The sequence below is a fragment of the Protobothrops mucrosquamatus genome, unplaced genomic scaffold (assembly GCF_001527695.2).
Source record: "Protobothrops mucrosquamatus isolate PMUCROS unplaced genomic scaffold, P.Mucros_1.0 scaffold_4, whole genome shotgun sequence".
In the NCBI taxonomy this organism is placed as follows: Eukaryota; Metazoa; Chordata; class Lepidosauria; order Squamata; family Viperidae; genus Protobothrops; species Protobothrops mucrosquamatus.
Window position 1 is genome coordinate 1,242,411 of NW_015386080.1, and position 11,856 is coordinate 1,254,266.

An 11,856-nucleotide genomic window follows, 5' to 3' on the forward strand; every position below is an offset into this window, starting at 1 on the left:
ATGTCTCTAAGAAATCCTGGACGTTTATTCAGCACACGAAATTCCAAATCTTTCAGTCAACCATTAGGGAACAGACACAAAATAATAGCAGGGTCTTAAGAGATTCATAATTCTTGGGTGAGAAGGGTAGATGAGAGCCAAAGGGAATTGCGTGAGAAAAGAGCTGAGTTAATGTTGCGACTACAGAATGTGCCTATATATGAATCTCATCTCAGGCTTAAAGAATACTACATTTCCATATGATTTATTTAATTAAGGCTTAGCATGTGCTGCAGACGGAAAGTGGATAAATTTTTAAAAAGCGGTTAGCCGAAGCATAGCTGAGCATAAGCCTAATTTCGCTGAGGAATTACAACTATAGTTGTCTAATTGAAATAAACATTGTCGCTCGGGCAGAATTGCAGTCTCAAGTCGGGGCGGCATTTTTTCAAACATTCTTCCAGGTTAAATACACGCATTAAACTCTTACGCTATACCATTGGCTGGTCCCATTTTGGTGGGCGTGGCTTCTGTGTCATCTACTTCTGCAGGGCCACGTTTATTCATTCAATGACCACGTCGAGCAAGTTAAGGTCCTGGAAGATTAATACCGCGTTAAATGGCCTTCATCCCGATAGAACGCCACCTAGCACATCTTTTCTGCTAGTAACCTGTCGTTAAAACTCTGTCCTTTTTCGTTCAACATTTTATTCGTTTTATTTCTCGTCTTTAGTACTTAGTTTCCGCCGCAGCGTTTGTTTTGTTTCCCTTCCAGGACGTTAACTTTTCGGCAGTGCCGTTACAATACTTACGGCGGCCGCGATAGGTCAGCCCAGTATCCGATCTCGGTGGGCTGGAAGGCAGCGGCTACGAGAGCGGGCGAGGCTGGAGCTGGGATCGCTATGGAGACCCTCTACCGAGTGCCGTTTTTGGTGCTGGAATGCCCCAACATTAAACTCAAGCGGCCGAGCTGGGTGCACATGCCCTCGGCCATGACGGTCTATGCGCTCGTGGTGGTTTCTTACTTCCTCATCACGGGAGGTAATGCCAGAGACAGCAACGGGCTGAAGCCGCCGGGGTAGGAGGAGAGGTTTCTCCCGGCGAAGGAGTTCAGGAGCCGCTGGACCCTCGGGGGTGGGAGCGAGACGACCCCGTTGCGCCGCCGGCGCCTGAATACCCACCGGGGGCGCCGCCCGACGCTCAGTCCCGCCGTGGACCTCTTTCTCCCTTCCTTCCCCCCCGCTCGACCCTTAGATTGAGGGGACCATTTCCCCCCTGCCCGCTCGTAATGTAACTTCGCATGCGGGAAACCCTCGCTGCGTGTTCCCTGGAAATGTCTGTTCAGGCGACGGTCTTCAGTTGTTCCTTGAGTACGTGGCGTCCGGGCTGCAAAAGGCCGGACTATAACCAGAAGGGTCTTCAGTATTCCTTACCCGGCTCTCCTGCTCTTTTCCCGGCGCAGCTCAGAAAAGGAGCAAAAAGGTGGCTGAGCCAGAGGAATTCCCTCTAACAAAAGGAGATACTGCTAAATTTTTTGTCACTGTACTGGTCACGTATCCATAACTTTTTATTCTTACAAACCATCCGTGCTGCAGAACTTCAGACAAGTAGGCATGTCAGGAAACAAATTAAAAAAAAACCCTTTTATCTCTTAGTTGGATTCTAATATTTTTCTACGTTTTGCAGCCCAAATCCGAAAAGCCCTACCCTATATACAGATAGTCCTCGATTTACAACAGTTCATTTAGTGACTGTACAAAGTTACAGCAGCACTGAAAAAAGTGACATTGCCATTTTTCAGTTACAACCTTTGTACCATCCCCATGATCATGTGATCAAAATTCAGATTCTTGGCAACTGGTTCATACTTAATGACCATTGTTGTGTCCCAAGGTCATGTGATCATCTTTTGCAACCTTCTGACAAGCAAAGTCAATGGGGAAGCCAGATTCATTTAACAACCAGGTTACTAACTTATCAACTGCACTGATTCACTTAACTGTGGCAAGAAAGGTCATAAAATGGGGCAAAATTTACTTAACAAATGTCTCACTTAGCAACATAAAAGTTGTGCTCAGTTGTGGTTGTAAATTGAGGACTACCTGTAATCAGATTTGCTGATGGATAGAGCAGGGAATAGGCAGCTCTTTAACAGATGAAAAAGGATCATGATAAGCCTGAAAGAAAATTAATTACAAGATTCCATGTTTTCATTTAAGTGGTTACTTAATTTTGCTAGATTAAATTTTGTTGCATTCTTTTTTTATAATATTTTATTGGTTTTCCAGTTTTACATTTAAGTATTTGTAAAGCAATGTGGTGATTGGGTTGGTCAATAGTTCAGTAACAAAATCTTTAGTACATATCTCAGGTTACATCATCAAATATTTCTTCTCTATTTCCCTTAACATTTGCTATATCATATTTAAACTAATAAATTTCTAATTGTATCAAACTCAGTTAAAACTTCATTATCACATTTATCGATACATTTTTTGCTTATAAATTTTGTTGCATTCTTAAAATGTTTGAATATATATGAGTGTCTGCTTCAGTGTCTGTGTGTTGAAAATACAGTAAAATATATTTGAACATTATTTAGAGATATAGAAGAACTCTGACTACTGCAGTGTTTTAATTGGATTAGTTTGTGAAGGTCTTAGAGTACAAACTATTCTTTCCTTCATTCTCGTTTAGTGATTGACAATGCCACCGGATTGTTACAAAATATTCTCTCTTGAACTTCAGATGTTATTGCAGGAATTCTGTAATACTTTGAGCTTCCAATTTGCAGTAAAATGCACATTCTTATATTACTTCAAAGAATCACAATATATGATTAGTGATTGCATTTAACACTTTTAAAATAGTATGGATGCAATTGTTTTATGCATAAGGCTAAAGACAGTCGAGATACTATTACAAGAAGTAAAAGTTATGAGTGATTCCTGGCTTCATCTCTACAGAAGAACAGAGAAAACAGACAGGAACACAGTGTGAGATGGACACATTGAAGTATGTACAAAGAAAGTATATAATTGGGGATAGAGAAAACACTGCAGATGGGACAAACAACATACACAAATCAGATTTTTAAAACATTTTGCTATCAAAATAGCTGAAAAATAATACCTCAGTTCATTTAAATATATGAGAGAATACTCCCATTCACCCGTTAATTCGTAGAAATATCATTCAGTTGTGAGAGCCAGTGTAGTGTATTTGTTAAGTTGTTGGACTAAAAATAAGACTCAAATTCTAGTCCACCCTCAACCATGGAAATTCGGTGGGTGACTTTGGGCCAGTAACTTTCTCTCAGTCCATCTTACCACACATGATTACAGAGAAAAATAACATGTATACCTTGAATATAACGGTAGAATATAAATCTAATAACCAATCATAATCTACCTTCCCAAACTCCATTAGTCCAGAAGGTAGACTTACTGAAATGAATATCACCCACTTTTACCAGATCTTGGACAAACAAGGTTTGGATCCCACTGTGCCTATGGAATAAACCAATGGACTTTTTAGGAGAGAAGTAAACTTTACTGCTAAAAATTGGCTGAAGGAAATTTGAAAAATGGCAAACTAAAAAAAAACCTGACAAGGCGACTAACTAATAAAATCTTGGTGGAGGGTATGTTTCTATATATGCAGCATTAGAACCTGAGGACAGGCAAAAGTGATGGTTGTGAAATTTTAAGAACTATTGTTTGTAGCTATTAGCAATAGAATGATGTGTTTGTGAACTCTGCCTTCCTTTTTGGAAGAGTTCTTTAATAAAGAATCATTTTTTCTTTATAAATATTTTTTTCCTTTGTAGGAATAATTTATGATGTGATTGTAGAGCCTCCCAGTGTTGGTTCAATGACTGATGAACATGGACATCAGAAGCCTGTGGCATTCTTGGCATACAGGTAAAATATAATATTAAAAGTATATTGAAATATTAAAATGATATATTGCAAAATTATTATAGGGTCAGATCTCTTATCTACAAGAAAGAAGGCATTTTTAGTAGTGGCATATTTTCTATATTTGTTTTGTTTTTACAGATGTGCAAAATGTGTTAATCTGAGAGGGTATTGTTCCAGAGTGTGCTGGCAGATTTCATTTCCTTCTGGATTCTTCCAGATCATACTATTCAAGGGAAGGGGGTGGGTGGGGAAAATTGGCAGTTTTGACGTAAATTCTCAAAGTAGAAGCAGTTCAAAGTGTTCCGGGGGTGATCTGACCTTCTTTTGTCGAGAATGTTGTATTCATAATACTTTGAGCCACTTCTGATTTGTTTCCAAAGAAAAGCAGCACAACAAAGCAGAATAATCCAGAGTTTTACAGAACAGTCCATCCAAGACTGAAGACTTTTGTACATTTATTTTTCATTCTGTCTGGAGATTTTTTTTTCATTCCCTGTGCATTGTAAAGTCTATGGTTAGCTACTTAATTATTTTTCTTGTTTTCGCTGGTTTGTTTTACAGTTCTTTTTATTTGGATTCATGGTACATGAATTGTTTTTGTTCCTACTCCTGGTTTTTCCTTAATTTCTTTTTTTTCCTGTTTTCATTATTTTTTGAATGAACAAAGAAGACGGGGTAGCAGCAAGTGGAAGATTATGACTAAAGTCAATATAATAAATATATGCAATGGCAATTTCTAAAAAAAATTGAAAAGTACATTTGGATTCTTTATTTTGTGATCCACTTCAAATTGGTGGGATTTGTTCTCTCTAAATAATAATTTGGAACTGATACATATATATTCCTTTTCTTTCTGGGGATTTCTCACCTTGTTTTAATGGCATTAATTCCCTAATACAGTGTTTCTCAACCTTGACAATTTTAAGGCATGTGGACTTCAACTCCCAGAATTCCACAGCCAGCAATGCTGGCTGTGGAATTCTGGGAGTTGAAGTCCACATGCCTTAAAATTGTCAAGGTTGAAAAACGCTGCCCTAATAGGTCAGAACAAAAGGCACATTTCCCTATTAGTGAACTTATGAATATTGTTGTTTTGCCTGGGTTAGGTGATTATGGAATCTGTAGGTATAAAATACCTGCATGTATAAATCCCACATAAATTTCTGGACACCTCTAATGTTGATCATTTACTCATTTTCTATGCAGAGTAAATGGACAATACATTATGGAAGGGCTCGCGTCAAGTTTCCTCTTTACAATGGGTGGACTTGGTTTCATAATACTGGATCGTTCCAATGCACCAAATATCCCAAAGCTGAATAGATTTCTGTTACTTTTTATTGGATTTGTGAGCGTCCTGTTGAGTTTCTTCATGGCGAGAGTTTTTATGCGGATGAAATTACCGTAAGTCATTTTTTTCTCTATGGCCCTTTTCCCCTCATTCTTAATTTTTGTTTAAACCAAAATTTAACTTGCACATAAAAATAATAAAACTGAGCTAAAGAAATTATTTCAAGTTATTTTTAAAAGACATATTAGTTGGAGAAACATGCGAACACAAGTCTATCTGTGGGCATTTATTTGGTAGGACTGGAGATTATTATATTTATTAAATTGAAGAAATCAATTGGAGAAATAAACTATTAATATCTGACATGAAGGAATTAAATATTTTGAAATGCTATCTAGTACTACATTTTCATAGTACTTTAAGATAAATTAGTGTTATTCTCAGATTAGAAACTTTCAAATTAAGAATAAGATTATGGTTAATAAAGGTTTTCAATCTAATAATTGTAGTAACATCCAACAAGACACATATGATTGGTGGTTAATTTGATTTCTTGTCTACTACATATGAACTACAATACATGACTATGTAGTCGTTATATCTGATGCATAGAAAGGTCTTCTGCAGTTCCTTAAACAGAAGTAACAACTTGCATATGGCCTTTTTTGTCCTTCTAAATTATTTCTGTCTAGATCAAGAATGACTTTGTGGTCCCTCAAATGTTCTACCTCCGATTACTGGTACTGACAGAATAAGAATTTAGCATTATGTAATGGACTCAACTGTGAACTAAATAGCATTACTTTTATTTCACATTTCCACTCAAAATTTTCTTTGTCTTCTAGGGGCTACTTGATGGGTTAGTGCCTTTTTGATCGCTGCAGATTGAAGATTGTATTTCCTTCTTGTTAGGAAGAAAGAATGGATAGCAAAAAATACATAGCCCCATCATTCCTATCTAAAGCCACAAAAGAGAGAGAATGAGTAAGACTAGCTAAAGGACTGTTTTCTCATTTTCTCCTTATATAAAGAGGATTTGTTGCAGGCAGTTTGTTTAACGAATGTGTCCCTGGTTTTTTTTCAGTATTTGAAAAAGAAACATTCTCATGTTATCAGGCCTAAGAGTATTATGTCAGTACAATAGAATCGCAACTCTACAATCCTGTTCCCTTCCTCATCAACCTCAGAGTAATAAATCTGTACTTTCTTGTAACATCCTGGCTTGGTCTATCCTTGTGAGAGAATCCATTTTGAAAATGTTGAAGGTAACATTAACTTTTTTCCATATTTATAAATAACAACTCCTGGTCAGTGATTGATCAAGAAAACAGAAAAGTAACTAGTTTTGTGCTCACCTTTGGATAAGCCAACCCAGAGGACAGAGCAGATCCAAGTACTTACAAGATACGAAAGAGAGGAGAGTTGATGGATTGTGGAGAATGCCTGCATAGGGGTACCACCTCCCTCTAGCATTACTGGCAGTTGGTGCTTCAAAATATTCCAGGTAATACAGTCTTCTAGCCACTTGCAAAGGCACTGAAAAATAACTGTTCCTGCACATGGATTTATATCTGTTTTGTGTTGTGAAGAAAAGATTACACTGACATTCATGTTAGTAGATGAATCTAAACATATGCAAAAGAAAACCCTGAATTGTATGATAGTAATTGTTTCTTTAAATTTTTTGAAGATATTAAACATTTTTCTATTAAAACACTGTTTGTGTGTATATTTAGTGCTCTTTTACATTTCTAATGCCCTTGTGCTTTCCTACGTTTTTTCCATTTCATAGTACAGATGCGGCTTTTAGTAATATTCTCATTTTTATAGAAGGGGATTGGTGTCTATGAGGGCCATTGTAATGAATCTGTGGCTTCAGGTAGTTCCATACACGTTTGCATTATTTCAGATGTAATATTCAAACTAAGGCTGCATATAGATAAAAATAAAGCAGGCATGACTATAATGTTAAAAGTTGAAGTGACAGCTAATGAAATTAAAAAAGGAAAAGGAAAAAAACAAAGGAAAACATTTTAAAATTTGGAATTGTCCCCTAAATTTCAGTAGTAATAACAGTTCTAAATCTCTTTAAGAAAGTATGTCCAAAGATACTGGAACAATGCTGAAAAAAAGCATTCCATTAGCTGCTGGTGTCAACTGTGGGAAAGACATTGTATTTGTAAGATTTCCCCTTTAAATAAGATAGCTTACATTTCAAAAAAATCAAAATCAAGTTAAAGCATAAAAGCCATAGTAAATGATTAATGAAATGAAAGTAGACTGTTGATGACTACTTTAAAAGAACAACACTATGAGGTGCAATTACAAAATTTGATACTAAAACTATACAAGACACTTCACCCCAAACCCTACTGAAGATGTTACCTAGTTTGGTAACAAAATGTCCATGAGCCAAGCAGAAAGCTCGGAGGGCAACCTGTCTAAAAATCACTTTCTGTAATCCCAGAAAGTAAGAGGACATCTTAGTTGACAGATGTTGAAGCAGGACTTTTAAGTACATACATTTTAAGACTTTAAAAACTTTAAAATCAAACAAACTTCAAAATAGAGTGGAAAGTAATGTTGCTTGCTTAACTTTAAATTATTAACTGGTTACCATACTATTTGCAAATTCAAACTGTTAAATGGCAGCCCCATATATTCTTAGGGCAGTTCTGACGTGTTAGCAAAGTGTGAATAATTTTGGCTTTATTATGTGGACCCAAGAAGAGAATCAAATGGCATCTGTGTCAGCGTAGATGAAAGAACATATAAACACTGAATAGTGTTGGGTGCAAAGAGTGGTACAACTAGTCCAACATCCAATAACATTCAGAAGTTAACATTTACTGAGTTATAAAACTTACCTGGGAAGTCTAACCATTTTTCAGCATCCTCATGTCAATTTATGACTTCCTTTTCATCCATTTTTTTCTTAGATACAAACCTAACATTTGCTTTAAAGTATCACTGTTTGACATAACCCTACTATTTCCATACAAATCTCTAAAACACTTTTACAAAATTTCTGCTGTTGACTTTCACCTCCCTTATTCACCTTATTCCTTGTTTAATACTTTTCACTCAGTTGAAAACATTTTTATTAAAATTTCTCTGCATTTTATATTTATATTATGTTGTTGGTTTTTTTTTAAAGTTTTCCAGTTGGCTTTGGTTCCTGCAACTTTCTAGACAACAATTTCAGGAGTGGTTGGCAAATGCCTTCCTCCTAATGCTAAGAAAAAGTGACTGCTGTGAAATCATCCCATTGGTTTCCATGTCTGAAGCAGGGATAAAACTTGGTTTCCCTATTTCCAGTCCAGCACCTTAATCCCTAGTCCAGGCAATACACCATGACAATACTTCAGCAGATGGCAGATTAGCTCATCTTGGCTACTTTCAAAAGCTAAGGAGAGTTGGTCCTGGTTAGTGCAAGTGGTCCTTCACTTATTACCACAATTGAACCCAAAATTTCCATGGCTAAGCAAGACAGTTAAGTGAGTTTTGCCCCATTTATGACCTTTCTTGTCACAGTTGTTAAGTGAATCACTGCAGTTAAGTTAATAACACGGTTGTTAAATGAATCTGGCTTCCCCATTGACTTTGCTGTCAGAAGGTCACAAAAGGTGACATCATAACCCTGGGATACTGCAACCGTCATAAATACAGGCCAGTTGCCAAGCATCCAAATTTTGATCAAGTGACCATGGAATGCTGCAGTGGCCATAAGTTTGAAAAAGGGTCATAAGTCACTTATCAGTTCCATTGTAACTTCGGTCACTAAACAAATAGTTGTAAGTTGAGGACTCCCTGTTCTTGGAGGGTGACTGATGTTGAGTAAATTGGAATGCTGAAGAAAACATCCCATGAGAAGCATTAGCAAATTATTTCTACAATACTACCATGATATACTTGAATATAGCCACCAGAAGCTGAGTTCAATTTAAGGGCACTTTTATATAATAAAACTACACCATATTTTGGTAGACTACAGTCACACCACTTCTAAACTGCACCATTAGACACAAGTACAGAATATGGTGCAATTTTGGCTTATCTTTTTTATTTCCATGTTCCATCTTTGGAACATAAAAATGCATTTTTTGCTGATTGATTTCTTGTTCACCTCTAGTGAATTCACTGGAAGCTGATCATCATATCTGAACACTAAACAAAGAAGAAGTTTTCAAAAAGTTCCATTTATGGAAATATTTGGCTGGTAATTCACACAGGATGTTTTTGTTCAGTTTGCATTCTTACAGTTATCAATCTGTTACCTAAAATGAAGCCTATAATATGTAAGATGAAATAAAATAAAATATTGTACCAGTTCATCAGCAGGTGGCACTGTCTGCATACATTATGTAAGTGAGATAGTCTACTATATACACAACAGTGTGAAATCATAGCTGCTCATTCTTTAAGCTGGGTTTTGGTCTTACACATCAAGTTCTTCACAAAAATGTAGGATGTTGTAATATATCAGCCTAGTATATGCATGGATCCAAGCAATGTGGTCTTTTGTAACTGACAGATATAAATTTTGTCAATGCACAAATTTTCTAAGTCCTATCCAAGATTTTCTGGTATGGTCCCCAGTGTGCCAATAACCACTGAGACCACCACAGCTGATTTAGCCATATTCTTTCCATTTTGATTTTTGGATCTTGATAAACTGTGATTTCTCCATTTTTTGTCTTCTACTCTACTATCCCCTGATATTGCCATATTAATTTTCCATACTTTTTTCTTTTCAACTACAGTTAAAGTTCAACTGTGTCCACTTAATCATTTCAGTAATGTACTGTATCCATAGGTATGCCCAGGTATTGATGGCTTTGATGCTGTTTCCTCAGTTCAATTTTGTTTTCAGCAATTTTCTCACTCTTTTGGATGTATTTTTTATTAATCACATTTTTAACTTGTCCATGCTTGATGTTATCTAACAGAAAAATGGCCAGACACTTTATCCACCTATAGAGTCTTGCCCAAGATCCTAGGACAGAGAGGTGTTGTGTAATAGTGTTAAAGATATTGTCTCAGGATGTAAGCTGTTCTACGTAAATGCCTTTTGCAATTGACTGATGGGAATTTTGTCAATGCCAGTGCTGTTCATGTGGTAATCCAGATATTTTGGGATTGTACACAGGGTGCCTATTACTATTGATACTATTTTTTGCCAAAGTTGTTCTACTTCTGTTTGCAGGTTTTTGTATTTTGTGATTTTCTCCAGTTCTTTCTCTTCTCTTCTACTAACTCCAGGTGTTGCAATGTTCACTATCCAGACTTTTTGACTTTCTCATTGAAAATTGTTAAGTCTGGAGTATTATATGGCAGGTCCTTGTCTGTTTGAATTCTAAAATCCCAGAGCACTTTAGCGTTTTCATTTTTTGTCTATTTTGTGGTTTCACCAGTTCTTCCTTGTAGGCAAATGGTATAGCTTGCAGATGTTCCAATGCATCATTTTTGCTAGTTTGTCATGTCATTGTTTGTAGTCAGTATGTGTGAACTTCTTGCAGCAACTAAGTTGTCCACTGTTTCTTCTTATTATTAACCACTGAATTCCTAAGGCAAACATGTCAAACTCGCAATGTCATGTTATGTCACGCGACGTATTGGAGCTTTTTCCCCATTGCCGGCAATGAGGTGGGTGCGGTTTCATTGTGATGCATCCGGCCCATGGGCCAGCAGTTTGACACCCCTGACCTAAGGATTCCAGTGATTTACAGGTAAGAAACATAAGACACAATGCAATGAACAAAAGATATATCAATAGAGGTCTATGAGTTAATAAATATAAAAAATAAAATTAACTAAATCAAACTGTCTTGAATGCATTTGGGTCAATATAAAAGGCGGGGGGGGGGGAGAATAACATTGCCATAGGTGTATACTATAGTCCACCCAACCAAACAGGAAATAGATGAACTTTTTGCTAGTCAGCTAACTGAGGTATGTAGGAAGCACATCACAATAGTAACAGGGAACTTTAACTACCCTGACATCAACTGGGAGACAAACTCTGCACCAAGTGGAAGATCAAACAGATTCTTGACAAACCTAGCAGACAACTTTGTCTTCCAAAAAGTAGAGAAGGGAACTAGGAGATTAGCTATATTGGATCTAATTCTCACTAACAGAGATGAAATGATAGAAGGTGTTGAAGCCACAGGAACCTTGGGAGAAAGTGATCATGCAATATTGGAATTCAACATTATGGAAGCACAAGCAGTAGAACACAGTCAAAGTAGAATCTTGGACTTTAAGAGAGCTAATTTCAATAAACTTAGAGAGGGCTTGGGAAGGATTCCATGAATGAAAATCCTCAAGGGGAAAACAACTCAAGAAGCTTGGGAAATTTTGAAAAGTGAGATAATAAAAGCCCAGTCTAGCACAATACCAACAAAGAAGAAAAATAACAGCTCTCATAAGAAACCAGCATGGCTGCATAAAGAACTCTCTGATAAATTGAAAGATAAAAAGGACAAGTATAAATAGTGGAAAGAGGGGCACATAACTAAGGCAGAATATCAGCAAATAGCCCAAGCCTGCAAAGATGAAGTGAGGAAAGCTAAGGCTCAAAATGAACTAAGGCTTGCAACCAAAGTCAAAAATAACAAAAAAAGCTTCTTTCAACATGTAAAAAACAAGAAAAAAGTGAAG

The 11,856-nt window shown here is 36.7% G+C and overlaps 1 protein-coding gene across 1 annotated transcript; it reads left to right on the forward strand.

Moving 5' to 3' along the window:
- Positions 1–780: 780 nt before the first annotated feature.
- Positions 781–6,911, forward strand: OSTC (oligosaccharyltransferase complex non-catalytic subunit). Its single transcript, XM_015810873.1, has 4 exons — positions 781–1,020; positions 3,809–3,902; positions 5,109–5,306; positions 6,039–6,911. Exons 1-4 carry the CDS (start codon positions 882–884, stop codon positions 6,055–6,057), a joined length of 450 nt encoding a protein of 149 aa, XP_015666359.1. The 5' UTR covers positions 781–881; the 3' UTR covers positions 6,058–6,911.
- Positions 6,912–11,856: the final 4,945 nt, after the last annotated feature.

What these genes read in the sequence shown, in the direction of transcription:
- OSTC (XM_015810873.1), top strand. Translation starts at nt 882, where the DNA reads ATGGAGACCCTCTACCGAGTGCCGTTTTTGGTGCTGGAATGCCCCAAC. An exon ending in TTACTTCCTCATCACGGGAG is followed by an intron (nt 1,021 to 3,808) that starts GTAATGCCAGAG and finishes TTTCCTTTGTAG; the next exon opens with GAATAATTTATGATGTGATT. An exon ending in GTGGCATTCTTGGCATACAG is followed by an intron (nt 3,903 to 5,108) that starts GTAAAATATAAT and finishes TTTTCTATGCAG; the next exon opens with AGTAAATGGACAATACATTA.